Source organism: Puma concolor, chromosome B4, assembly GCF_028749965.1.
Source record: "Puma concolor isolate L17-30 chromosome B4, mPumCon1.1.hap2, whole genome shotgun sequence".
NCBI lineage: Eukaryota > Metazoa > Chordata > Mammalia > Carnivora > Felidae > Puma > Puma concolor.
This window is the reverse complement of record NC_141673.1, coordinates 116,083,342-116,111,341: the sequence shown is the minus strand read 5'-3', so window position 1 is coordinate 116,111,341 and position 28,000 is coordinate 116,083,342. Positions and strand designations below refer to the sequence as shown.

The 28,000-nt window shown below is 45.6% G+C and overlaps 2 protein-coding genes and 1 long non-coding RNA gene across 10 annotated transcripts; 2 read left to right on the top strand and 1 right to left on the bottom strand.

Annotated features, from left to right (window-relative positions):
- Positions 1 to 17: 17 nt before the first annotated feature.
- MAP3K8 (mitogen-activated protein kinase kinase kinase 8) lies at positions 18 to 26,654 on the bottom strand. Of its 7 annotated transcripts, none has more exons than XM_086714655.1 (9): positions 25,968 to 26,654; positions 21,864 to 21,955; positions 19,551 to 19,909; positions 12,283 to 12,450; positions 9,478 to 9,739; positions 7,705 to 7,811; positions 2,979 to 3,131; positions 2,097 to 2,343; positions 18 to 1,144 (listed from the first exon to the last, which is right to left on the bottom strand). In XM_086714655.1, exons 3-9 carry the CDS (start codon positions 19,884 to 19,886, stop codon positions 1,014 to 1,016), a joined length of 1,404 nt encoding a protein of 467 aa, XP_086570781.1. In that variant the 5' UTR covers positions 19,887 to 19,909; positions 21,864 to 21,955; positions 25,968 to 26,654; the 3' UTR covers positions 18 to 1,013. The 7 variants fall into 7 exon arrangements, with proteins under 7 accessions (XP_086570781.1, XP_086570778.1, XP_086570780.1 ...); XM_086714652.1 differs by lacking the exon at positions 25,968 to 26,654 and adding an exon at positions 24,873 to 25,011; XM_086714654.1 differs by lacking the exon at positions 25,968 to 26,654 and adding an exon at positions 24,598 to 24,820.
- Positions 6,113 to 16,051, top strand: LOC147579443 (uncharacterized). Of its 2 annotated transcripts, XR_015253950.1 has the most exons (5): positions 6,246 to 6,617; positions 9,582 to 9,758; positions 12,594 to 12,691; positions 14,673 to 14,894; positions 15,365 to 16,051. It is a non-coding gene; the product is annotated as an uncharacterized LOC147579443 (long non-coding RNA). The 2 variants fall into 2 exon arrangements; XR_015253949.1 differs by having other exon boundaries at positions 6,113 to 6,617; positions 9,582 to 12,691.
- Positions 24,178 to 28,000, top strand: LOC147579442 (uncharacterized). The gene is made up of 2 exons (XM_086714657.1): positions 24,178 to 25,673; positions 26,717 to 28,000. Exon 1 carries the CDS (start codon positions 24,435 to 24,437, stop codon positions 25,185 to 25,187), a length of 753 nt encoding a protein of 250 aa, XP_086570783.1. The 5' UTR covers positions 24,178 to 24,434; the 3' UTR covers positions 25,188 to 25,673; positions 26,717 to 28,000.

The window sequence follows — 28,000 nt, the reverse complement described above, 5'->3', positions numbered from 1 at the left end:
CGCACTCTCCACAAGAATTAAGGCAAAATACTGCGTTTATTCAGTTGATTTGACCAATCACGCTGGATAAAAGTGCCGGTTTCATTTGCCTGATGTAAAAACGTACTTTCGGTAGGAATACTGACGTAATTACAGTGTTAAAAATATGTGTACGTGTAAGAAAGATTCATGAAGGCATTTGCTATAAAACATACACAGTATGCTATTTTAATATACAAATGCTTACGAGGAAGTGTTCAGGAGAGTTACAAAAGTAGCATCATTAAGAATTTAGAAAAGTTCATTTTCCTTAAAGGTCACGTTCTCATCCTTTGGGATGTACAGAAATTATGTGGTTTAACACAGTTTTATCCACATTCAAAACACCATGTTTTAAATATTTTAAGCATAGCATATACAGTACAAAATGTTTCCATAGGAACATAACAGAACCTGTCACTAGTGGCTTCTGTCAGATGGCTCCTGAATAAGGAGCCATTTTTGAGACACCAGTTCAGCTTATTGCTAGAAGATTCAAGTTGTTCTATTCACCCAAAATATGACTTTAATTTATACTAGAATCTACCCACAAAGGCTCGAGGAGTTATAATATACACCCATATATACAAGCCAACTATTCTGAGTTAAATGAAGTTCCCGTACTTAAATCAGAACCAAGAATGCTAATTTCAGGCTAACACATTATCCTTGTGGTTGGTATTTTGTAAATGGTGAGCAAAGTGCACAGTGAATGGAATCAGTCACTAGAAACGATCCTGCCATGAACCCTCAGCTCCCTTTGAGTCATACCATCTGAGAAATGAGAACCTTTAGACCTGGCAGCTACCAGGGCGGCTTCACACATCAAACCCATGGGAGCCATGTGGAGTCACATTCATGAGTCACGGGAGCCCACACGGCCAGCTAACAAATGGCACAGTTCGTTATCCAGAGCCCCAGTGTAGACTCAGCAGGACCAGCTTCCAGGAGACCAACGCTGAGTCTTGATTATTTAGAGAAAATGATAACATCAGTCAGCCATATTCTAGTGTTGGCGGACCCCGTACAAAGTTGAAATAGCCAGCCAGGGCCCCAAGGTCTATGTAGAGGGAACGCTGTCTCTTTAGCATCTCTGATTCCTCAGTGCTTCCTGTGCATGAAGAATCTGAAAAGGAAAACATTGAAAAAAATTAAATAAATGATCAGGTGACATGTTCAATAATAAATACCTGTTCCTTCTGGCTGGGGAGGGGAGGAGTGCAGGGGTGGGGGAGGCGGTACAAGGAAACTTTGGTCTTCGTGAAAAAACTGTTCGAGCTATGGTTTTATTAAAAAACGATAGAGTTGAACATTATGGGCTAGTTTTGGTAATATGGCACAGACAAAAAGGTTCGAAAAAGAGTCACCGATGACAAGAAATTAGCTAGAAATTCTGGCGTATTTTCCAATGCCCCAGATGGTTCTCTTTAAATACAGTAAAGTCAGACAAGAAGACAATGAAATGCAAATAAACATTCCAGGCTTGACATCTGGGTTTGGACCTAAATGGATTAAGAATGCCACAGATCTTAATAATAAAAATAGAAACACTCTCCGTGCATGTTCAGTGTTCCTGGAATGCGTACTGACTTTCCTAAGTGGGAAAGATTCATAGCTGGCAAAGAGGTTTTAGGCAGAGGAAGACAAAAATGCAAGTTGACTTCAGACTCAGTATTTCATCTTGATGTTTCCAACCAAGGACTGATGCGGCTTTACCGTAACCGAATTAAATAAAAGTCTGTTCAGAACCAACAGCAAAACTGCCCTGCTCCATCCATTTTTAAAGGCACATGATACTCCCTATTGCAAAAAAGCAAGTCAGAGGCAGTTCTCAAGGACTGCGGCTACCTGCATTTGCACTGAACCATGCCCTGATTTGCTGGTCGATTAGCCAATTTTTGTTTTTTTAAACGCTTTTGCTAAACTTCTTGCTTAAATTTCTCAAACAACTCTATGGCACTCGAGAAGTCACTCCAGTTTTTTGTTTCCGAGTGCTTTCGTGCACTCCATCAGAAGTCTGATGCAGACAGAAAAAGAAGGGAAGCAGGGGGGCGTCGGGCACAGGAGGGTGTCCATACCAGCAATGTTCTCTGGAAGTTCCAACTCTTTCCTGCTCAGCAGCCTCTTCCGCTCAAGGAGGGCGGAGTCCAGACTCTGACAGCGCGGCTGATCCTCTCTGGGGGGGTTCAGGGCGTCATGTTTTAACAGGTCTGCTGCCCTCGGGCGGTGATTGGGGTTCCTCTCCAAGGCGGCCTCTATCAACTCTCTCATGCTGGGACTGCAATCATCTGCAATATCTTCCAGCGGAGGCGCCTGCTTGTGGATCTAGCAGCAAACAAGCTCTCTTAAGCACCAGTGGTACGAAAATACACCCTCAACAGGAAAAGCGCTCCAGTTACCAGGACCTGGAAAGTCATTTTGCCTCCCACCGCACGCCCCGCACCATTACAGTCCTGTCTTAACCACGTTTGCCCAGGATGTCTTAAGAGCCCCCGAATTAAACGAATTCTGTGGGTTAACGATGTTCAAGGGTCACCGTGCCGTAACGGGGACGTATCTGCTCTCTCTCGATGGTAAAATGGAAGTTGCAGGGTTCGCTATGTGCCAGGCTGGCTTGGGGATCTATAATCTAACATGTCTTTTCTGAAAGTGGACAAAGAACAGACACAGCTTCTTTGGCTCGGAGATGTATGCTACTCGGACGGCGCTAAGTGGCACTGTAGGATGACACGTATAACAGAATAGCATGCAACTGACGCCCGGTGCAGATTTGAGTAAATTCCCAGCAATGCGTTCTCTGCAGGAATGGGATTCTGCTCCACACGGGAAGAACTTTCCAGTTCCGTCTCGTGGGTCACCAGTTCACATCTTCCCCTCAGGTGGGCTACAGGAGGGACGGCGGCTCTCCCAAGCGGGCAGAACTCCCCTGCACCCCCAGCCCTGGTTGACCCTCTACTTACTATGTACAGGTAGGAGGGATAGGCAGAGCGAGGGTAGCGCTTCACCCAGGGCGGGGTGCCTGTCTGCATGTGGATGAGTGTGGCCCCCAGGCTGTAGATGTCTGCTTTGGTTGAATGACCTCTGCATAGGATCACCTCTGGGCTCATATAAATCTAAAAAAGAAGCAGAAAACATCAGTCTGACTCCCTCCATTTGTCTGGGGTCCATTTCCCTCAGCCAGTTCTGGAAGCTGGCTCCTCCAGCTTTACCGTATTTATTGCACGCTTCAGTCCTTCAGAAGACTGTGTCACCGCTGTGTTCCCTGACGCTAGGGAGAGTGACACAGACACCCTCAGGGAGCCAGCAACTTGGGCCCGAGACGTCTCTGCAGCCTAATGAAAAGCACCGCTTTTGGGGCGCCTGGGTGGCGCAGTCGGTTAAGCGTCCGACTTCAGCCAGGTCACGATCTCACGGTCTGTGAGTTCGAGCCCCGCGTCGGGCTCTGGGCTGATGGCTCAGAGCCTGGAGCCTGTTTCCGATTCTGTGTCTCCCTCTCTCTCTGCCCCTCCCCCATTCATGCTCTGTCTCTCTCTGTCCCAAAAATAAATAAACGTTGAAAAAAAAAAAAAAAAAAAAAAAGAAAAGCACCGCTTTTGAACATACTGAACACGTGGCAGCCAAGGACCCACTTGGGACACCCACTCGCCAAGGTTCTGGAAGGCACCCACCTTGGTTTAATTTTTCTATTAAAACACCAATTCCTTGCATATTTAAATGGATACTACAAATCCACTTTTTCACTTCATGTTTGTCATTAAGCTGCCGACCCTCTAATGATCTGCAGTAATAAAAGGTAGCAGAAATACCTAGGGTATTAACACCCATCACACGGGAGAGGAAAACTTAAAATAGCAGGTAATGTTGTAAAAGTGGTCCTGTCATTGATAAGAACTACTTTTTCTTCTTCTCTTTTTAATGTTTATTTATTTTTAAGAGAGAGAGAGAGAGAGAGAGAGAGGGAGAGCGCACAAGCAGGAGAGGGGCAGAGAGAGAGAGATTGACACACAGAATCCGAAACAGGTTCCAGGCTCTGAGCTGTCAGCACAGAGCCCGACGCGGGGCTCGAACCCACAAACCGTGAGATCATGACCTAAGTCAAAGTTGGACATTTAACCGACTGAGCCACCCAGGTGCCCCTACGTGAACTACTTATTTCTATCTACGATGTAGCCGGTGACTAAATATTAAAGGTGTGACATTGTATCACTCTGTAAGTTCTATTTGGTTTCATGCTGGAAAAGCAGGGCTAGTTTCAGAAATAGTTTCTCTAAGAAGCGTTTGCTTCTAAACTTAAAAAAGAAAGAAAGAGAGCAAACACTCGTAGCCAATGATCCATATTTATGGCTGGTACAGACATAAATATAAATATCCATATTTAGCATTAAGAAATTTTCATGCTGTCCATCATCTGAATATGGAGAAAGGGGTAAGTGTTCCCGGAATATATTTCAGAGTCAATAAGTAAAACAACTGGCTTACAAAAACTGGGGAAATTTCCCAGTTTCCCCATCCTAACCATCCTGAACAGTATCCTACAACACACTTCCTGGCCTCCCTTGCTCATTCTGTCTGTCTGTCTCACCAAACAGGCTACACTGAGCTCCCTGTTCTCAAGCATTTCCTAAAGTAAAGGCACCGCCTTTGCATCCCAACAGACTTTCTTACTAAATATCATCACAAAGCGAAACGACAGATGCAGCGGGAAGGCTTAGCTGTCGATGGAGGATGCTCGTCTCCTGCCTGCTGGCTTGCTCTCCTAGGCAAAGATCAGGCCACGGATGGCCCGTCGGCGTGGGCGACGTCAGCTCTGGAGGCTGTCAGTGGTGGATTTGGGGATGCAGCGTCCCACCCACCTGGCAACCTGACCGCTGCCCGCGCCGGGCAGGTCCCCCAGAGTTCCGTGGCTCAGAGGTCCTGCTTCCTCAAGCTCTAGGAGAGCGAGAGCGGTAGGGCATGGCGTTCGAGAACTCTTCAGGCTGGCCGACGGCAAGCATGAAACAGGCCCAGTGGGAACCATGGAAGGCTCTCGGAGACCTGCACCCCCTCAGGCCTGGGGCACTAGAGCAAGGGAACCTGTTGGTTGGGGGTCAAGGCTTCACCTCTCAACACGTGTATCAGAAACAGAAAGAGACTGTGCAAAGTGTGTGTGTGTGCGCGTGTGATGATTAATGTGTTAACCTCTATCAAGTAAGACCAAACACAGACTCAGAAGGAAATAAGAACTTTTAAAAAAGAACCATGCTATAAAAGTTGTTCCAATTAGCTATTTGCATTCATTATTTATTCTTTCTCTCTGCCGTGTAATTAAAAAACAATAGATTGAACATATGCCAGATTAGCTGTGTTCTGAATCTGAATGCTGGGAGAGAGATCAAAGACAGGTGACCAGTGTTTGCACTTGTGAGTTACACAGCAGGGATCAGAAATCATCTCTGGCTATGCAGTAGCCAAGTAATCAAGTTCCTTTTTTTTTTTTTTTTTTAATTTTTTAATGTTTATTTTTGAGAGACAGACAGAGCATGAGTGGGGGAGGGGCAGAGAGAGAGGGAGACACAGAATCCAAAGCACAGGCTCCAGGCTCTGAGCTGTCAGCACAGAGCCCAATGTGGGGCTCGAACCCACAGACCATGAGATCATCACCTGAGCTGGAGTCAGATGTTTAATCAACTGAGGCACCCAGGCACCCCGCCCCCCGACAAGTGATCAAGTTCTAATGGAAAGTAACTCTGCTCAGTTGACTTTGGCAAATGACATCTTATTGACTCTTCAAAGATGAAGGGTCTTGCTAAAAGCTTTTAATGGTGACTTTACCACCTTACTCATCAAATTTTGACTTGTGAGTACCATACACAGATAGTAAATGCAGGCTGATTTGAAGAAAGTTGACAACTCTGGACATTAAAGTCAGTTGAGCACTCTGCAAAAAGCAATTTCCATTTGCTGAAAATAACTCAATCCAAATACTATTTAAGAGCAAACGCTATGCCATTATCTCCCATCCAAACACACACACTCTGTCTGCTAGAGAATCCCGCAGAAGACGTATCTTCCTCCAGCCATTGCAAAATGTTCAATTTGATCACACTGCCGGGAAGAGAAAGGTATTTTCTATCTATAATACCATAAATAGTTTGTTTCTCAAACCGACTCCAGGAAAAAGGGTAGAATGTCACGTATCTGAACTTCTGAGTAATGCCAAAATATGCTGAAACATTTCCCAAAAAAAACATGTCGTAAGCATTAAGTCTTAATTAGATTTTGTGCTCTGGTGAAGTGTTCTTAAGATCTGGGGACTGAAACATTCTTTTAAAGAAGTTTACAGTTTTCTCTTCTAAATATTACCCTGCTCACAGACAACTTATCAAGGATCCTTTCTCAAGTATTTTCCGGAATAACTTCAGTACTATCAGCAACTTCTGCTGCTGCCCAGGAGAAGTCTTTGCTTTGAGAGAGTTACGAAAAAGCTCCCACAATCTTGGTTTAAGATGAAGTCTGCCTGCTTGTTTTTATACCGCGGTTGGGTTCAGTGCACTGCGCCTACCAGCTGGACTAACGGTTGTCATCTGATTGAACACCAAGACTGACCCGGTGATCTTAAGGTAAAGGTGCAGCCAAGGGCCCTCTCTCCATTTGCTGGGGACATTTTCAGCAGGGAGAGAACCTGGGGCTGGGAGGTTCTAATAGTTAAGCACCCTACCGAGGTGGACACGAACCAGAGAGGAGGCTTCCATACCCATTTACCTTACCATTTGCATCCAACCCCACGCCCATCATAGTCTACTATGAACTAAACTGTTGCTTTTTGAAGAATTCGGGTAACTTTAAAACAGGTCCCTTCACCAAAGAGTGGGGGCTGCTGAAATACCACCAAAGGCATGGTCCCCGCTGGCCTTGTCCAGTGGTCCATCCCTGATACCTACAACAGCCTGACACATAGCTATGCTCAATAGACGCTTGTTATATGAATCAACTGTTCAGCCTAATCATGCGTACGTTAAATTAAATACGTTAGCTGAAAGCTCATGCATGCATCTCATTTACATCCAGAAATGGCTGTGGTTTGGTTTTGCTTTTGCTTCACCACTGACTTAATTATAGCTAGTTTGGATCTTCAAATACAATTTATTTGTGCTATAATAAATTTGAGATTCATTACAGGTTCTCTAGAATGAAAGGTAAGCCTAAAATGTGGTTGGCCCTCAATATATACTATTAGTAACTACGTCAGTTATGGCTATGCTTGAACCAAGACGGTATTACAAGTTACACTGAGACTATATATATATATATATATTAGTTATCGTAAAAAGTGACGATATTTGGCTCTGAAAAAAATTGGTTTAAGTACCGATCTGTCACTTGCTGAGTAACTTTGGGCCCTTTATTTTAACCCCTCCAAGCATATTCCCTTATTGTAAAATGGGAATCCTAATAGTGTTTGCCTACGAGAACAATATTTACCAATAACGAGGTAATTTGTTACGAGGATTAAATAATATAATTCATTTAAAATGCTAAAATTAGTACTTGGCACAGAGCAAGTGCTCACTAAATATGCTCCAGTGATAATCCTATTTGATGCAATGGTTTTTCACCCCCTTTTCAGTCCTTTCTGCAAGAACGCTAGAACATTTTTTATTTTTACTCTTAAAAAGACATCGACCATCCCTGGGGGAATAGAATTACCTCTGTTCCACGGAGGTCCTTAGGAAAATAGATATCTTCAGTCATTTGAACACTTAGGCCAAAATCCACCAAAACGGCTTTTGTGGACATGAAAACAATGTTGCTAGCTATAAAAAGAAGACAATTTTTTAGTATCAAATTGTCTATATACCCATAAATAAAATAAAAACATCATCCAAAACAGTGAGTCCCAAATCAGAATAGACTAAAATGCGCTCCCTACCAGGATGATCATATTATACTCAAAAGAGCAGGATAAATCTGGGTGAGAATTTAAGTGAAAATCACTTTAGATATGCCAAGAACGCAGTCGATGTGGGCGTAAATGGTTGCACACACTAATAATGCTCAAGATACAATGGCCAAGTCATGGAAACGATTTAAGGGTACATGATGGATGAGTGGATAAAGAAAATATGATATGTGTGTATATGCAATATAATAGAACGTTACTCGGCCATAAAAAAGAATGAAATCCTTCCTGCCTTTCACAACAACATGGAAGAACCTTGAAGATCAAGTGAAATGACTGAAATCAGACTGAAAGATGAAAGCTGTATGAATCCCACTAGTATGTGCAATCTCAAACAACTAAACTCATAGAAATAGACAACATCGTGATGGCCAGGGGCTGGGGGTTCGGGGAAATGGGTGAAGGTGGTCAAAGTGCACAAAATTGCAGTGGTAAAATGAACCAGTTTTGGGGGTAAAATATACACCGTGGGTGACTATAGTTAATAATACTGTATTATATATTTAAATGTTGCTGAGTCGATTAAAAAAATTTTTTTTAGTTTTATTTTTTGAGAGAGAGAGAGAGAGTGCAAGTAGGGGAGGGGCAGAGAGAAAGGGAGACACAGAATCTGAAACAGATTCCAGGCTCAGAACTGTCAGCACAGAGTCCGATGCAGGCCTCAAACCCACAAATGCAAGATCATGACCTGAGTCAAAGCTGGATGCTTAACCAGCTGAGCCACCCAGGCACCCCAAGTCAATTTTAAAAGTTCTCACCACACACACACACACACACACACACACACAAATTATAACTCTGTGAGGTGATGGATGTATTAACTAATCTCCTTGTGTTAATCATTTTGCAACATACACATACATCAAATCATTACATCACATACCTTAAACTTACACAATGTTATATGTTAATTAGATCTCAATAAAGCTGGAAAAATATAATGCTTACGAGCTTAGCTTTCAAATTCTAAGATATAAGCATATGATTATCATGCCACTTTCCTAAAATGAAAAAGTAAAATACCCATTTTTTGTTCAAGTAATAGTTTCGCTACTGCGATTTAGCATTAAATATTAAGGGTTTACAGTGGGTCTCTGTGTTGTATTTCCCACCATCTCTTACCCCTAGAAAGCAGTCAGCGAAGGCCTGTTTAACGAATTATTGGCAAAATGGTGTTCAAAATTAAAAAGCCATTTGTTTCCCAAAAACGACTGGACTCTGTGTGTGTTTAAAGTAAATTACTATTTTTGAAAGCCTTATTAACAAGGGCATAGTCAGGACTCAACAGATGTGTGGCTCTAATCTTCCACAACTGGATAATCCTCCTTCCTTATGACTTTGAAAGCTTTAGTGACCCTATTGGGTTCTAAAACATGTTTCAGGAGCGCAGGGGAGGACAGAGAAAAGTGCTCCAGGGCAGCTGTCCTCCCCTCCACTGAGGTTCTTTGGATTAAAGACAGGAGGAGTCCATTTGCCTCCTATCTAAGAGCCTAAAAGGTTCACATGCAAAGGTTACTCACGTTTAATATCATGATGAATCACTTTCTTTGAGTGCAGAAAATCAAGTCCCTTGAGAACATGCTTTGTCACCCAAATAATTTCAAATTCTCTCATTGGTCCACAGCTCTCCAGTTTCTCTAGGACAGACCCTCCCTCGCCTGCTTCCATGAAGAGGTGCACGGTTTCACCCCATAGGACTGCGCCATATAACTCGGCAATGTTCTCATGCCGGAAGCAAGCCTGGATTTCCACATCGGATGGCTTAAATTGATCTACTGGGATCTAGAAGGCAGAAATACCAGTAAGATGCTAACCAACCCAGGACAGTGAAAAAATATCTATAATAGAGGTCAACCCACAAACCAGAAGGCAAATAAATGCCCCCAAGGATCCCTCAAGGATCTGCATGAAATTATACTGCCAAGTTCAAATAATGTTGACTTCAAACCTGCATTTACATTATGTCCGCTTTAGGTGATGGCCGGGGCCTGGGGGCTTGGGGAAACAGGTGAAGGTGGTCAAAGCGTACAAACTTGTACAATTCACGAGAAGAAAATAACAAAATATAAAGTATTATTTTCATTTAAAATGTAGCAATCCAACCAAAGAACTATCCATGATTGAATCGAAAGGGTGATAATTTCCCATCCATTTTACATACACTTTCTACGGCACCTAGATTTTTAGGCTCTAGCATCAATATTTCAACTTGTCACGAAATAATATGATGTCTTTGGATCCACAGCTCATGCTCTAGCACTGGCCATCTATTCTATGGAAAATCAAAGTTACTAATAAAGAAAAAAGTAGATCTTTCAGTGCAGATGGAAATGGAATGTCTCCAAAATCTAGCGTTAGACAAAGAAAGCAAAATGCAAAAGTACGTATTTAATGCTCCCACTTGTAAAGAACTTTTAAGCTATACATACACATGTCCACAGACATTTGGAAAGACACAGAACTCATTAACAGTAGCTGCCTCAGCCAAAGGGGTCTCATTCTTCAATCTACATTCTTTTGAATCTGCTAGGGGTTGTTAATCACCCTGTATGTTCTTAAGACAAAAAAATACAGCTTAAAAATTGAATGTCAGTACTCTGAGAACAACAAAGGTATTTTTTCATGCCTTTTCTGACAAAACTGTACAACAGGGCACTTTGGTTCTAAGCTCTTTCTAAAATGTCCCCAGATTCTTTTAAGACAACTGAGACACGTCTCCTCTAAATGCAACCTTCAAGTGGCTTGTGATAATAACCTCCGTTTTTCCTTTTGATAACAGATACTCTAGCAAATCTCTATGAAGGAATAAATGAGGCCAGTATATTGGTGAGCTTTTAATTACAATAACATAGACTAAGGCCATAGTCAACAAATCAAAAGTGACTTCAATTTATTGCACTTCTAAAAACCTTTGAAAGTAAAACAGACATACAAAAAAGCACAAAACTGGTTAACTAGCAAATTCAACGAATTTTCAGCATGTAACCACCACCTGCATCAAGAAGCAAAACTCTACCGGCGCCCCAGGAACCCCTTCCTGACCTCCGCCAGTCACTGCCTCCCAAGGGCACCCACTATCCTGACTCCCAGCAGCATGGATCTATTTAGCCTATTTTGGGCCTTTATAGAAGTGGAATCTCACAGAGCAGATTGCTGTCTGGCTGTTTTGGCTTAACATGTCTTTATGAGTTTCATCCACGTTACTACAGGTGTAAATCATGTGTTCTCTTCACTGTACAGCATCCCATTGTATAAAGAGACCATGCTGCAACATCTAGAAACTCTCCAGTTTGGGACTATTACAAATAGTGCTCTGATGAACATTCTAGTACACAGCTTTTGGTGACCACGTGTACATGCCTATGGGGTGTGTACCTATAGGAGCAGAATTGCTGGGTCATGGGGTGTGTACACGTGCCCAGCTTAGGCAGGTACATGTCCAAAGCAGGGGTACCTCAGCAATGACCGTTTAATAACAAGTGATGGCATCTTTACAAGAATTGGCCTATTTAAGTTCATCCCTTTATTATTTTTTATTTTCTTTTAAGTTACTATTTATTTTTGAGAGAGAGAGAGAGAAGGAGGGAGGTAGGGGGAGGGAGAGAGAAAGAGAGACAGGGCATTAATGGGAGGTACAGAATGAGAGGGAGACACAGAATCTGAAGCAGGCTCCAGGCTCTGAGCTGTCAGCACAGAGCCCAATGCAGGGCTCGAACTGATGAACTATGAGATCACGACCTGAGCCCAAGTCAGACACTTAACTGACTGAGCCACCCAGGGGCCCCTAAATTCAGCCCTTTAATCTACAGTCTTGAGAAGCCTGGCAGCTTGCCCAGCTTCTGCTTCCCTACCTGGCCCCTTCCCCAGTGGGTGGAATTAAAGGAGCAGCACACAGATTTGCTCCTGCAGGATAGCTCCCCTCCACTCCACCCTACCACAAGAGGGATGATGATATCCAAGCCGGGTACAGAAGCCAGCGGCATTTTCTTTTTTATCAAGGCAAACTAGAGTAAAACCAACTATGCACTTAAGCAGAGTTAGGGGCTGAACAGCCACAGGCAGCAAGCAAATCCAAAAGGGGGAAAAAAAAAAAAGGAGACAGCAAAAGGAAAAGAGGATGAAAAAGAGAAAGAGAAAGACGAAGAAAGAGAAAAAGAGAAAAGGTGCCTTTGGACAGGGCACCCTTACATGAGATCCAGTCAAATGGTAACAACTTCTGAGTAACGCAAACGAGTAAGACCCACAATACCGAACATAGGAACATACGAATAGTAAGTACTATTTTTATCTCCATTTTACAGGATGTCTGGTTATAAAGTACATACCAATTTACAGGCCATTCTTTTCTTAGTCTTTATATCTTGTGCTAAGTATACTTTTCCAAACGCCCCCCGAGGTATGAAATCAGAGCCAATATTCCTGTAAGTCAGCTTCCAAGGGATGAGGAGAACATCAGAGTCTATTTGATAGCGTCCATTTTGGGGAGTGATTACCTACAACAACAACAAAAAAAGGTGGGAGGGTGAGAACTTCAGCAAACTCCTTTTCTAAGACACACCCTTCAGACTGGTTACTTTAGATTGCATTCCTCCACGCGGTGTTTGAAATTAATGTCACTGTTGTGTAATCCTAACAGTGTACAGAGACTATATTTAGAGCTGCAGCAAGACAGAGAAAGCATGTAACAGAAACACATCCCTGGTCCGACCAGATCGTATTTCCACCTACTGGTGAGTAATTCATTGTCAAACAAAACTTTAAAAATTATTTATCGAAGGGAGCATGACTACAGCGACCAAAAGGCTGAAAATAAAGATTGCATAAATATAAGCTGTGACTGCAAGTTGACTTGCTTCCAATTAAAATGTGCTAACCTGTTAGTCTGCATAGCTATTACTCACACATGACGCATACAGAGAGAGCGTGAAAATCAACTGGTGATCGTGGAGGATTCTGGAAAATAATGTGGTATGCCAGGGCTATGAGTTGACAGTGCTGCGTAAATAAAGTAAGGGCAGAATTATCCCTCATCTACTCGCTCACTGAATAATTTACTGAGCGCAGATTGTGTGCTGGCCACTGTGTTCGGTGGTGAGGAGGCAGCTATGAGACCCTTAACCTCCAAGAGCTCCCGAGCAGGCAAACACACTGGGAGGTTTCAAAACCAATCGATTCAAATATTAAAAGAGATGAATCCAGGGGCGCCTGGGTGGCTCAGTCGGTTAAGCGGCCGACTTCGGCTCAGGTCATGATCTCACGTTCCGTGAGTTCGAGCCCCGCGTCGGCTCTGTGCTGACAGCTCAGAGCCTGGAGCCTGTTTCAGATTCTGTGTCTCCCTCTCTCTGACCCTCCCCCGTTCATGCTCTGTCTCTCTCTGTCTCAAAAATAAATAAACGTTAAAAAAAATTTAAAAAAAAGATTATCTTAAAAAAAAAGAGATGAATCTCGGGGCACCTGGGTGGCTCAGCTGGTTAATGGTCCAACTCTTGATTTCAGCTCTGGTCGTGATCTCAGTTCATGGGTTCGAGCCCCGTGTCAGGCTCTAAGCTGACAGTGTAGAGCTTGCTTGGGATTTTCTCTCTCTCTCTGCCCCTCCCTAACTTGCACTCTCTCTCTTTCTCAAAATAAATAAATAAACTTAAAAAAATAAATAAAAGAATTGCATCCTGGTAGCAGTGTGGACTGCAAGGGTATGTGCTTTTGTCAAAACTCAACAAAATGGACAATTAAGGTCTCTGTATTTTGCTGCACATCAAGAATATCTCAATTGTAAGAGAGCAAAAAATTACAAGGGGAAATAATTATAATTATAATGAAAACAAAGTAATCAGATAGTCCACGGGAATTATGACCTGGAGCACATGCCTAAAACAGGTTTAAAATATTCTTTCAAGGGATAAATGGTCTCAAAAATATAAATTTTTCCTCACTGCAATTAGCAGTATTAGGACTTCAGTTTAGGAATTCAGGAACTATGAAACTGTCGTGACATTAAGTTATTTCAAGTGCAGAAGAGGCCAAAGGGGAACGTGGACCACATGGGAAAAGAATGAACACCTGATTCATGTGCAGATGCGTGGGCCTGTCGTAAGGTCACTGCCGCGGGAATAGTTCTAATAATCCCAGGGTTATTCACTGCGTCTCCATTACCGCCTATCTTAGCTGCACCCCCCCCCCCAACAGATGCGTGTGCTATTAGTCAGGCAGCGAAGCAGAGGACAGCTCCAATACTAAGAAGTGTGAAGTCACTAAATTTAAAATGAAATATTTCCTGAGCACTCCCCGGAGCCAGCTCCTGCACGGAGCCCCAGCAGGAAATCGAATACGAATACTTACGACAGCCCATAGACTTGCCTCGTTTGAAATATGACCTCCTTTCGAGAAGTGTCTCACCTCCAGTGACTGGAGGCCTCTTTTTACAGCACGCTAAGAACGTGATAAATTTAGTCCCTTTCCACATTTAGACAGAACCATACCCACGGCACTCCACTGTACATGCTTATTGCTTCTTTCTTGTTATTAAATATTTACATATCCCACGTCACCTAGACTCCAGTTATCCACTTCAGGGTATCATTCGCCTTCGTAGAAGTTTTACTTCTGTCCAACTTTGTTATAACCCAACCTGATCCAAGGGATAAAGGAGAATAACAGCGGCCGTATGTTGGGTGATTAATTAAAAAAATTTTTTTTTAAGTTTATTTTTGAGAGAGAGAGAGAGAGAGAGAGAGAGACACGGTATCCAAAGCAGGCTCCAGGTGCCGAGCTATCAGCACAGAGCCTGACAGGGGGCTCGAACTCACGGACCACGAGATCATGACCTGAGCTGAAGTTGAATGCTCAACCGACAGAGCCACCCAGGTGCCCCTGTTGGGAGCTAATTACAAACCAGGCACTGTCCTGCGGCCTCGTCAAAGGCTCACAACGATCCTGTGAGGTAAGCACTATTTTTATCTCCATTTTACAGATGAGGAAACCTGTTTCAAGAGGTTAAGTAACTCACTAGGCAATGGCAGAGTCAGGATTTGAACTCAGGTCTGTCTGACCCCAAAGCCACAGCTCTTACGTGCCTCTGATCTTCTAGAAGACTGGAATTAAAGCTAAGCCATGATCAAAAGCCAGTTATTAAAAGTCTGCACTCACAAGTCACTGAGCACTTAGCCTTCACCTCTTTAGAGGGAATACCGCGAGTTCCTCCGGCCTGATTTTGCAATCTTGCATGTTCTGGGAACCCTCCTCCGAGGGCCGGTTCTCCTTTGATGATAAACCCCGAAACACACAGTGTGATACGCAAGCACCAACTAGTCTGTAGTTCTGCAAAGTCCCTGGTTCTTCCCCTGGCCCTAGACCTTCCCTTATTTGGGTTTGCAATGTGTTTTTTTTTTTTTTTCCTTCTTCTTCTTTTAGGGTCCCTGCAAGATAATCTTCTGGAAGTCCACGCTGCTCATCTTTTGCCAGTTCTTCAGCTTACCAAAGCCACCATTAAGCGCAGACATATAAGCACGCTTTGGATCTCCTCCAGATCAGTGACGTTCAACAATACTGGGCCCAGCAGCAGGACTTGAGAAAAACTCTTAGGTATTTTAAGAAGAATAAACTCCGTAGGGAGCCTGTGTTTATGGCTGCTACAAAACGAATACAACTTAGAAGAGGCATATTATGGGGAACACAGGCAAAGCTGGCTCTTTTCCACTCTGCTGATCACACAACAAAGGGACTGCCACATTCAAGTTCTGGGCTGTAAGACAGGCACTGACCCAGGCTTGAGTTCAGAAGGTGCTGCCCAGGTGGCAACGACAGTTAATGATCCAGTGAGTGACAAGTAGCAGACACAATGAGAAGTGTTTGGGACAGAGGAGAGAAGATGTGGGGAACATTAAAGTTTCAAAATACTGGAAAGACTAGGGCACCTGAGTGATTCAGTCGGTTAAGCAACCGACTTTGGCTCAGGTCGTGATCTCACAGTTCGTGAGTTCGAGCCCCATGTCAGGCTCTGCGCCACGGAGCCTGGGGTCTGCTTCGGATTCTGTGTCTTCCTCCCCCGCTCTGCCCCTCCCCGGCTCATGTTCCGTCACTCTCTCTCTCAAAAACAAATAAACGTTAAAAAAATAAATAAATAAAATATAGGAAAGACTGTCCTAAGGAAGGAGGGTAACAGCTGTGGACAACAACGGCCATGACAACAGCTGGCATCCTTTCAACACTCACAATACATAAACAGCTCACGTGCCTTCATTATTTGTCCCACACGACACCCCCACAGAGTAAGTGTTACGATGCTGCCCAGTTTACAGATGAGTCAACTGAGCCATCGAGGGGTGTAATGACTAGCCCCATATCACAGAGCTAAAGCCAGAGCTGAAATACACACCCAGGCACTTTCATTCATGGGCCTGCACCCTCACACTACCCAACATATACACCTTTTTATGGCTGAAAAGTAGGACTAGGGCTAAGGGGACTCAGAGACAGATTTTAGTTCTCTAGAAAGAAGGACTTTCCTACAGTCGGAATGGGCTAAGTATGAAACTTAATGCCCCAGCATGCGATCAACTCTTCGTCACGGGACATTTTCAGGCACAGACCAAAATGTTCCAACAATTATTGGATAGACCGGGGTGATTCCAGCATCAGACAAAGGGCTTGACTCAAGTATCTTTAAGGGTTTTTTCAGGCCTGGGAAGCCATGAGCGAGCCCTCTGGGGCCCTGCAGCGCCCATACAATCACCAATGAGTCTGGTGTTGGCAACCCATTTTCGGTTATTCATCCCCCACTCCGGTTATGAATTGGTCTGGAGTGTAAACAACTCACAGCACTGTCATACAAAGCAATGCCCAGGTTAGTCTACAAAAGCTTCTTCTCCAGGTCCTGCTGGACGTGGGTGGAATCTTTATGAATATTATTTTTAGAAAAATAGCACGCGCTTGCATACACGTGCAGGCCAATTAGATGCCTAGGCTGGGGGATATTTTTGCAATTCCTGGTCCTCCGCCCAGTCTCATTAACTCCCCGGGCTTTATTGTTGTTGGTTGCCAGAAACACACGACGTCTCCATGCCTCTGGGCTTTCGTATGTGCCATTCCCTACACCTCGAACACTCTCCTCCTCTCTCCACCCCCTTTTATCTGGAGGACTCCAGCTCGAGAGCTCAGGCACCAATTCCTTGTAGAAGCCTGTCTGGCATTGTCTCTTCCCCCTCCCCACCCTCACAGCTATGTAAAGTCAAGGCGTCCCGTCTGAGCAGCCCCACTGCAATCAAGGTGTAGTTGTACTGGGAAGTAGCACACTGCATTCATTGTAATTGCCTGTTTACTTTTCTCCCACATTCACCAGACAGTAAGCTACCCGAGAGCACAGATTCTTCCATACTGGATCTATAGCACCTGGAAAAGTACCTGATACGCTGCAGATATTTGACCTACGTCTAGCGAATGAATAGATGAATACTGGAAAGGAAAGCATTTGGTCCGTGTGTAGATGCACTTCATAGATCAATTTGACTTCGGAATCTATCCGGCTGTTAGATAATTAGCTATCGTTTTTTAAAGCAAAGAGACAGCAGCAAATGAAGCCCCGAGCGGAAAAGCTTTGATAAGGGTATTAGGAGGAGGGCCACAGGAAGACAAAGGTCTTACCCAGGGGATGGTTCCCAGGGGAGCACCACATGAGGATGAATGGGAGTCACAAGCCAGCTGTGCCTCCTTCCTCATCTTGTCTCCGACTGCCGAAGACCAAGCACTGCAAATCACGATTCCTAAGCCATTATTTATAAAGCACAGGCCTGGCATAGGTTACTAGCAGTCACGGGAGGTATCCGATTCTGAAGCTTAGTGACAGAAAAGTCAACCACAGGCCCGAGAGCCACCGACCACTGGGCTGATTTGCCCAGGGAGGCCTGGTCTACATTCCTGTGGATTTTAAGGTTCTTCTGTTATTCTACTCCAGTTTTAAATCTCCTTGCTTTATGTTCTTGATCATCTTTAAATTGAAAAGCTTTCTAAAGTCTTAAAGGTCCCTGCTTTTATCATCTGTCCTATTCTTAAATTTTCTCCTGAATAAGCATCCGTTCATTTATAGAGCACGGGCCCCATGGCAGGGACTGGCAACATACTACTCTCGGCCTTTACTGATAAAATTGCTACTTCCTTTTAATGTCTTTGTTTCTCCCCTTTTCTGCATTGGCTCCCCCCCCCCCCCAAACCCTTCCAGAAGCTATTTCTTTGTATTCTTTATAATTTTCCTGAATTCCTTTCTGTACACCCCCAATGAACTTCTATGGCCCATCTCTCATCAATCTGATGGACCGGAGGAAATGTTGCTAAGTCTCTACATATTTATAAGCAAAAGAATTTTGTGTATTCTGCGTGTGTTCCTTTAAAATACCCATCTTAACATATGCATAGATTAAAAAAACATACAATTATTTCTCATTATAGGTACTTTTTAACCAGAACTCTCCACCTATATTTTAGTTAAGAAAACACGTAGTGCTCCTAGCTGAGGATTACCTCCATGTAGAAGAAGAACTAATATTATCAAGGTAAAGTACTTCGTCAACTGTTACATACAACTTGGAACCAAAGCAAGTCACGCAAGGATGCAAAACGTAACCTTGCTCCAAACTGAGCTAGAGCTGAACACGACTGGTTTCTAACAAAACAGTATACTACAAAGCTGACCTAAATTACTGTGTTGTTTTTTAATTGAATGCAGTACACGAAACAAAAAAAAAAAAGAAAGAAAGAAAGCAAAACCCAACAACGAAATAATTAAGTACTTTGTCCAGACTCTAATCATTCAACACTGACCTTCCCCCGACATTATCCATTTTGCCACACAGATGCACCAAAGGAAAAGGAGTTACTTTCATCAATATACACATTTTGCACATTATTACCTCCTCCTTTGCCAATTGTTCTTTTTAAAAAATTCAGTGACTTTTACCCAGCACCTACATTCACCTCTGACCCACTAAGACTGCCAGAATCCCAGACCCACCCAAACACATCATCTGATCAACTTCTGTGACAAAGTACTGTCACAACATTTTGGATTATTTGCATACCTGGTATGACTAAGGAGGTATTTCATTTGTCATTCATACTTTGCCAATTAAAGAGAGTGAATCTGTGGATAGCTATTTATGGCCTGCAAACTACATTTCTGCAAGAACTCAAGTTAGCCAGTATTAACATCGGGACATTCCCAAGATGTGGTAAGAGATGAGCAAAAAATTCAGCTTTCAAAAATATTAATTAAAGTCTGCATCCCCCTCTCAGATGAAGGATTCTCATTAAGGCTTTTTCTTCTGCCTAACTAACGAATGAACTTGTTAATGAATTGTTAGGTTAAAATACATTCTTCTTAATGGCCTGTTTGTACAACGGACAGATGGAAAAGGTTCTTTAAGTGGAACTCCTAATGAAGACCTTTCCTGCATCTTTAACACAGAGGTGATTCTCACGGACGCCACATTTTTAAAAGTCATACCTGGCAGCCAGTCTAAGCCTGGTTCAAATGCCCCTCTGCATTAAGTGAAGCTGCCGTAGCAAAGCTGAACCCATAGCACTCAATGATCGGGAAAAAACATACCATATTTAATAAAATTCCAGATTCCTGTGGTCGGTGTCCGTAAAAACGCTTTGCCGTGTTGGATATATGGTTTGCAAAGGCAAGCAAATCCTCCACGGTGCCATATCTGACGGAGGACAACCAAGGCACCTCCTGGCCACTGAGCAGCAGAGATTCTGTACGCTCCTCGTTTTGATTACTGTCTTGACACATGGTCATCAGACTGGGCTCATAAACTGCTGGCTCTTCACTCGTGTAAAGATTTTCCATAATGTCTATGACATCGGACACGTTCAAGTGTTTAATTAATAAATCGATCTCTTCTTTATCGTCACTTCCAGTGCTCATGTACTCCATCACTGTTGTGCTTTTTAGAGAGTCTGCAAAAGAAAACACGAACGCTTAGTGACGGTGTTTGTATTTGCGACTAAGATCAATGGGAAACTGACATAAAAGGATTGGGAACAGGCTTCCATGCGCCTGTTGGTGAAAGGAGGGCTCTGTGTCAACAGTGTAAATTCAAGTTGACAGTGAAGAAAGGGACCTTAGATAACCTTTAGTCCAGCTGTTCACTTTACAGAGGGGAAACCTGAATCCAGAGAGCTTACTCCTTACTCACTCACTCACTCACTGAACTGGTGGCATCAGCTACAGCCACTGAAAACAAACCTTCACGAAATACCAAGGCTCCTGGCCCTTGACAGCTTCCAACCCTACCGTTCCCCCAAGAGACCAACCCTCCCCGCACAGATCTCTGTGGCTTCCCAGCCTTGGGTGACTTTAAAGGAAAAGAACAATTTTATCAAATTCAGGAGCTCACATGGCAAATACAATTCAGGCCTTGGAGCCAAAAACATGTAAAATGGATTCTAATGTGAGTAAGCTGATGGTGATAGGTCAAGTTTCAGGAATAATTCTGATGCAAATGAGTTAAACAGCTCCTGTAGACTGGGGACCACAAGCTTCAAATCCTACCAGCCAGGAGTGTGAGAGAGGGGAAGATTTCTTTTAGCCTGTGAAATCAGCCGTCTCCTCTTGAGACCAGAATTCCTTAACAGCACAAAACATGTATCTCAATGGCCCAAGAAAGTTAATCTAATACTTAGATTGATCACCCTCTAGAAGTCGTGGTGTTATGGAGAGGCCTGCAAAGCCGAATCAGTCCTAAGCAAGACACGGGTAAGGCCAGCTAACTACATACCTGCTAATATTGTATTTCAGTTCTTATATGCAAATCGGGGGCTACACCTCAGGATCCATAAATGAAAAAAAGAAGGTAAAGCAAAGGTAAAAAAAAAAAAAAAAAGAGGCTGTTCCTCAGGATTTTAGAACAACTCCGTTCTAGCCAGAGGATTAAAGATAAAAAGATTTACTTAAGACATCTAAGAGAATTCAGAGGCATGAATGTCTCCCTGAACTATTGTGCTCCTGAAGGCACAGCCTCTCTGAAAGATGTTTCTGGTTCTTTTCTTTTTTAATATTTTTTTAGGTTTATTAATTTTGAGAAAGAGAGCACAAGTAGGGGAGGTGCAGCGAGAGAAGGAGTAAGAGAGAATCCCAAGCAGGCTCCTGACTGTCAGCGCAGAGCCAGATCCTGGGCTCAAACCCATGAACTATGAGATCAGGAGACCATGACCTGGGCCCAAATCAAGAGTCAGACACAACTGACTCAGCCACCCAGGCGCCCCCATGTTTCTGGTTCTTAAAAGCACAACCGTGGGGCACCTGGGTGGCGCAGTCGGGTAAGCGTCCGACTTCAGCCAGGTCACGATCTCGCGGTCCGTGAGTTCGAGCCCCGCGTCAGGCTCTGGGCTGATGGCTCAGAGCCTGGAGCCTGTTTCCGATTCTGTGTCTCCCTCTCTCTCTGCCCCTCCCCCGTTCGTGCTCTGTCTCTCTCTGTCCCAAAAATAAATAAACGTTGAAAAAAAAAAAAAAAAGCACAACCGTTTAACACCTCCAACACTCCACGCTAAAGCCACGGGCCTCCACCTAACTGGAGCTCAAGTACAAAGCTCCAGGAAATGTTCTACCTCGGGGACCCACCTGCAACACAGGAACCCACCGCTGGCCTCGGAGTGAATTTCATTTGAGAAGAGAACCAGGCAATCTGGTGTCGCTAGATAGTCACTTAACTCCGTGACCATTTTCTGCTGCGGAAAGTTGTGTCGGCAGAGAGCAATCCCACACCCTGCAGTCTGATGCTCCACTTGGCTCAGACTGCTGGGGATGGGCTCCCAGCGCCTCCTTCACTGCCTCCCGACCTTGGGCAAGCACCTGAACCACTCTGCACCTCTACTTCCCCTATCTGCAAAATGGAAGCATAACAGCACCTACCTCATAGGGCGGTTGTGAGGTTTAAAGAAGTTCAGGTGTGCAAGGTATCTGCTGCATGGTTAATAAGCTCTGTCATCTGTGGTTGCTGGTCCCTGCATAAAAGAAGTACTGAGTCAGACTCCTGGCTTTGCAGATACGCTTAGGCCTTTCTTATCTGCAAATGGGATGTGGCTACCAATCCCCGGGCTTCTTCACTTTTTTTTTTTTTAATGCTTATTTATTTTTGAGAGAGAGAGAGAGCTTGAGACGGAGAGACAAAGTGCGAGTGGGGGAGGTGAAGAGAAGAGAGGGAGACACAGAATCCGAAGCAGGCTCCAGGCTCTGAGCTGTCAGCACAGAGCCCGACGCGGGGCTCGAACCCAGGGATCGCGAGATCATGACCCGAGAGGTCAAAGTCGGGCGCTCAACCGACTGAGCCACCCAGGCGCCCCCACGGTTAGGTTCTAAAGGCTGTATCTAGAATAAGAGACAAAATGAAAAAAAAAAGGTAGAAACCTCTGAAATGCTTTGATAGCTGTTACCACCACAGTTATATCTAGAGAGCTCCTCTCAGAGACCTCCCTGTGTCTTTGAGAGAGACTGTGATGCAGGCTCTTGGAGTCTTGAGTTATGAAAGGAATTTCTTAGGTTAATGGAGGAACATTCGCCCTGAATTTCGTTGGGCCATTCGGTTGCAGTTTCTGCCCGTAGAATTTACTGAGAAAAGGAAGTTAAAGCAAAACCAGCCTGACTGAGGACCCCCGCTGGCTTGAAAAGTTCCAAGGCTCCTGGACTTAGCAAATGGCTGACTGGAGAGAAAATAAAGTTCCTAGTAGCAACGTGACTCAGGAAAGAAAGAGAAAAAAAAGTCCACGCAGTTTACAAGTCAGATGATCCAGAGAGGAAAGACAGGTTTTGATTTTTACACTGTGCAGAAAGTCTCAAGCATTCATACCCGAAGCCTAGGAGGTTTGAGTGCACACACTCCTAAGTTTCCTGATGAGGGAGGGGGGAAGGAAGAGAGGAGGAGCAGAGGAGAGGGAGAGGGGGAAGGAGAGAGGGAGGGCAGGGGAGGCGGAGGAGTGCAGGACACTGAAGCCAGGCTTAATTCCTTAGCAACACAGCCTCCTCCCACGCAAATCAGTGCACCCCAGCAACCCCAGGACCCGGCCGCCTGCTAAAGGCCCCTGCTAAAGCCTCAGCACTTGCAGGCCTTAATTAAGCAGACAACACGCTTAATGATTTCGGAGTTCTACAGATGACTACCCATGTAGAAAAAGCGTGGCTTGTGAAGCTATTCTATTTCACCAATAAAGACTCTCCCCCACAGAGGTTACTATAAAAATCCTCATGACGCCCCCACTTGTCAACGGAGTGGACAAACACAACAATCTTAGATATGGAGAAATGGGCAGATACAGCCCAAATTATTTGCTTTGAATTATTTCAGAAATCAGCAAGAGGAAATCCTATCCTAAGCATTAACGTTACCCTCTTGGCTACTTCTATTTATGTAAACAAAAGTTGAGAAATCCCTAGCAAGTGTGAATGAAAAATGGCCAAGGGGGCGCCTGGGTGGCTCGGTCGGTTAAGCGTCCGACTTCAGCTCAGGTCATGATCTCACGGTCCGTGAGTTCGAGCCCCGCATCGGGCTCTGTGCTGACAGCTCAGAGCCTGGAGCCTGTTTCAGATTCTGTGTCTCCCTCTCTCTCTGCCCCTCCCCTGTTCATGCTCTGTCTCTCTCTGTCTCAAAAATAAATAAACGTTAAAAAAAAATTAAAAAAAAAGAAAAATGGCCAAGGTTGTCGGCATATGCCTCTGCCTAACAAAGGATAATTACACCTTGTGTTACCTCCCACTCGAAAGATTTTTCTGCCAGTTTTCGGTACATTGCCCCTCGGGGCCCACCTCTTATTATATCTATCTTCTCCAAAAGCCCCAGAATTACACATTCTAGCTGTAGACGAGCACAGCCAATCTGCTTCCAAACCTCTAGATACCTCAACTATCCAGTTTGCCTTATAAGAAAGAAAAAGTCCTAAAGGGCCATCTGCCGGAAGTAAGGCATACAAACCTCAATCCATCAGAGTTGGGATCAGATTATATTCCACTTGGCAAATACGTGAGACTCAGGCTACAGACGCCTAATGCAACTGTAGTAGTGTTTCTTTCCCTGTTTTTATGAGGAGCACTTCTTAATTCTGTGCCAAAATCTCTTCCCGAAAGTGAAATAGACGTTTCTCTTAAAGACACCTCCTGGCCTTCCTTGTCAACTAGTGGGACAATCCTATGCACGCCGTTCTTTCTAAGTGTCGTTCTCCGCCCAGACACAGAAGAATTTCGGAGCCCTGATATCGCATGACCAGCGGGAAACATCCGTGAAATAACTTTTTCCTTAACACTCTCTCTTAGACCAAACGCCCAGCATTCACGTTCTGCTACAACGACCCTTTAATCGCAGAAGAGCGTCCGGGTTACATAAGCACGAAATTAAGTTTCAGCTATTCAAAAAGTTCTCTGCTCCGCCAACCGCCAACCCCGTCTCCCCTCCTCCTATTCTCCAAAGCCCGGGAAGCCTACCAGGACTTGTAAATGATAAAAGCCCCCACGATTTGGGCGGGCGGCTGCCGGGTCTCCAGCCTCCGAAGCGCACTCGCCGGGGTCGGCGGGGAGAGTGCGGCCGGCCGGGCGGCGTACGCAGCGGGAGGCGCGGTGACAGCGGGTCTCTGCGTCCCCGCTCACTGCTCGGATCTACCGTGCTCGCGCGCTAGGGATCCGGGAAGGAGGAGGAAGGGGGAGGAGTCGGAGTCTGCACCCCGTGAGACCCTTGCGCAAGGTGCTTTCCAGCTGTGCCGGCTGCAGCCGGGACGCGCGCGAACCGCGGAAGCGCAGCAGCGCGGGCGGCGGCCACGCCCCCACCTCCCAGAGCCCCGCAGTTTGCCCCTCAGTCGGAGGTGGGGAGGGCGCACCACTAGGAGGGCTGCGACCACAAAGACCCCCCCCTCCGGAAGTCCCCGAATGCAGGGTTACCTGGCGGACGGAGCGCTGCAGCCTCGGCCCCACGACGGCTCGGTGCGCCGCTGGTGGCCGGCCCACCGGAGTCGGGCGCGCAGGGGCAGCGAGATCCGGCGGCAGCAGACGCCGGAGCCAGGGCGATCGGCCCCAGAGCGTGGCGCGTCGTCCGGACCCGAGCGTACCAGTGAGCGCGGGGCCGCCAGCTCAGGCCGCACGTCCTGGCCGCCCTCGTCGGCCCTTGACTCACGGCGTCTGAGCCGGCGGAGGGGCGGTGCAGCGGACGCCAGCCGCCGCCTCCCCGCCTTTTCCATTTCCCCTTTCACTCCGTAAACAGAAAGAGACTGCCGCGTTGCGGGGAAGCCGGAGCCCCCGCTCTGGGAAATTCCGTCCCCCCCTCCCCCCCACCGCCCCGTTTGTCCTCGGGGCGCCCGGGCGGAGCGGAAGGCGGGACTAGGGAGGAGCGGAGCGCCGCGAGGGGAGGGGCGCTGGCGGATTACTGGAGCTGGGACTCGCCACGCCACCTGGGGAGCGCTACCCTCACCCCCATCCCCCCACCCCGGACTGTAGCCGCGGCTCCCGATGGTGGCCTGGGACACCTAGGGATTTTCCCTCGGGCTGGGGACCCGACCACCTGGTGGCGTAAGATGCCCCGCGGCCGTGTCACTGCACCCCTTCCTAGTCCCGGAAAGAAGATCGTATTTCCTAGCGTGCTCCAGCCGTTCGCGCTACCCCGGAATCCCAGGCCGCGGCGGGGAGGGCGAGCGGCCCCACCCCTTCCCTGCGCCCATTCCCACGTTCCGGGAGGACTGAGCCGAGGTGGGCTTCTGGATTTCTTTCTCTCAGAACCGGGTCCGTGCACCCGATTGCGGGTAGCGCGGCAAACCCGGCCAGGTTTCGGTTCACGTCCACGTACAATGAGTGCCGTGATCCGTAGTAGTTCGCACGCAAGGCCTCCCGTTTAAAGTTTGGGAGAGGTTGGCGCCAGGTGGGCGAGAACCTGGCGAAGGAGCACCCGGAGAGGGGCAGTGTACCCCGCCAGCCAAACTTGGTCTTGTTCTCGGCAGTCTTGGAACTGGGCATTTGGTGGCACCGTCCCATTAGGAAATATACCTGTACTCCTCTCCACCTCCTAACCCCGGCTGCAAGTCTGGGGTTTTCTGCACAGCTTGGAAAGATCAAAGTTTGTTTGTAGCTTTCTTCCTTCTCGAGGGGAAAGCGTTTCCTCCAGGGGAAGCGGGAAGCGAGTTCCAGGGAAAATAGCGCCTCTGTCCACGAAATCCACTTTGCCGGCCTTTCACAGTACCTGAGTTGCAACTCACCACCTTCTCGTCCCTCAATACTTCCCTAGTATCAAGCACCTACTATCAGCTAGATATTCTGCAAGACAGCCCAGAGAAAGAGAGGGAATGTAAGGTAGGAATTCTCTAGGTCTTACAGACCTGGACGTTGGGGGTCCCGGGCGTAGCCCAGATTCAAACGCCCCACGACTTTGAGTCCACGCCCTGTCCTCTCCAGTCCCCACACTCATTCTACCCCCGCGGTTTCAAAACTGCATCGGACCCGCTCTAGAGTTTTCCATGTTTCTTCTGTGGAAAGTGAGTTGCTGTTCCGATGCAAAGAAGTCGTGTGAAAATTGCTGATGGACCTAGGCCTGCTTAGGTGGGAAGCACGGCCCTCGTTGTAGGGCCTTGACTCCTATAATCTCTTTGTGCTTCCGGTCAGGCAGGGACGAGGCTGATAAAGTGATTGACAAGTAGCTGAGCCCATCAGTAAAAATGAGCCCAGCTAGCAAATAAAACGGGCAGGACTGATTGACTCGTCACTAACCTCCCCCCCCCCCCCCCCCCGCATTATTTTAGCCACTGCAGTGCTGTGACATGAATGATGCGGGATGTATGCGAACCTCTGGAACTGTCCAGGTGGTCCCGGGCAGTGAAGGGGTCCCCAGCGCCGTAAGGAGAAGCCCTTCTGGACGACCGGGCTTTTCTGCTCTTGGAGGGAGGGACCGACTTCGCTGCTATGACTCGGGAGAGACAACGTGTGCAGAAACCGAAGTAGAAACTGCTCTCTAGCTTTTTCTCTGGGAACGGTTGACGCGATTGTTATCTCCAGTGGGAACGTGAAAGATGTCTTTCCCTCATCTGTTGTCTTTGAGCAGCAAGGGATGATGTTTATAAGCATTTTAAAAATAGAAACATGGAACCACTCCCGCCTCCACCCCTTTGAATGAGCTCATTAAAACCACACCTCATCTTCTGGGAACTAAGTATTAGCCTTGTACTTCCTACAAAGAAGACTCCCAAATACAGCTGCATTTTAAGGAGCCCGTGAAATGGCTGCTCCAGAAGGTTCTGATTGGCTGTTAATGACTTCTAGGATGGTAGAATTCCTCTGGTGGGGTGAATTGAGAGGAAGTATTCTATTAAACAAAAGATTTTTTTTTTAAGTCGAACAAAGATTGGATCTGGTGTCCTGGAAGAGACTGAAGAAAGAGAACAATGGAATGGAAAGAAAAAGTTTGCAGACTCCTTGCATTTTACTTGGTCAGGACTTGGTTACACGGTCTTGCAAAAGCAATCCTGCTTTTTTTAGGAGCTTGCTAGCCAAGTGAGGTTTAAACTTGACAAGGAGAAACCACCTGACCCAACGTGTGCACAACCCATAGGAGAGTTACCCAAGAAACCATCATGAAGTTCATTACAAAACAGGTCTTTTGAAGCTGTTCAGCAGCCAACAAAATGCACTTTAAAATTGAGTTGCAACCTGTTACAGTTTACTTGACGCTTTCTCCACTTACAGGTCGGGACAATAATGGGTTTGTAATCTGCAGTTTGCAAATCAGAACTCATTTACTCATGGAAACAAAATGATTAACTATGGGTAGATCAGCAGTCAGAGCATCGACCTTACGTAACTCCAATGGGGCTCTCTACTAATAAACAGAATATAGGACACTGCTTTCCAACGTTTTGCATATTCATAAAGTATAATGATTAGAGAATACTGGAATTAACTGGAATAAGTTGGGGGATATCTATAGATCACTTGGTGAAAAATGTGTTTCATTTTCTTAAATTATAATAACAGTAAAATACAAAGTATTTGAAGGTAATTTGTGAATTTGAATAAAGCTTTGAATAATA

Excerpts from the sequence above, each read along its gene's own strand:
- MAP3K8 (XM_086714655.1), bottom strand. The coding sequence starts at position 19,886 with ATGGAGTACATGAGCACTGGAAGTGACGATAAAGAAGAGATCGATTTA. Across the intron at positions 3,132-7,704 it reads AGGACCTCCGTGGAACAGAG|ATTTATATGAGCCCAGAGGT; the intron begins GTAATTCTATTC and ends CTTCTTTTTTAG. Across the intron at positions 2,344-2,978 it reads ATCCCTCCTACCTGTACATA|ATCCACAAGCAGGCGCCTCC; the intron begins GTAAGTAGAGGG and ends GTTTGCTGCTAG.
- LOC147579442 (XM_086714657.1), top strand. The coding sequence starts at position 24,435 with ATGATAAAAGCCCCCACGATTTGGGCGGGCGGCTGCCGGGTCTCCAGC.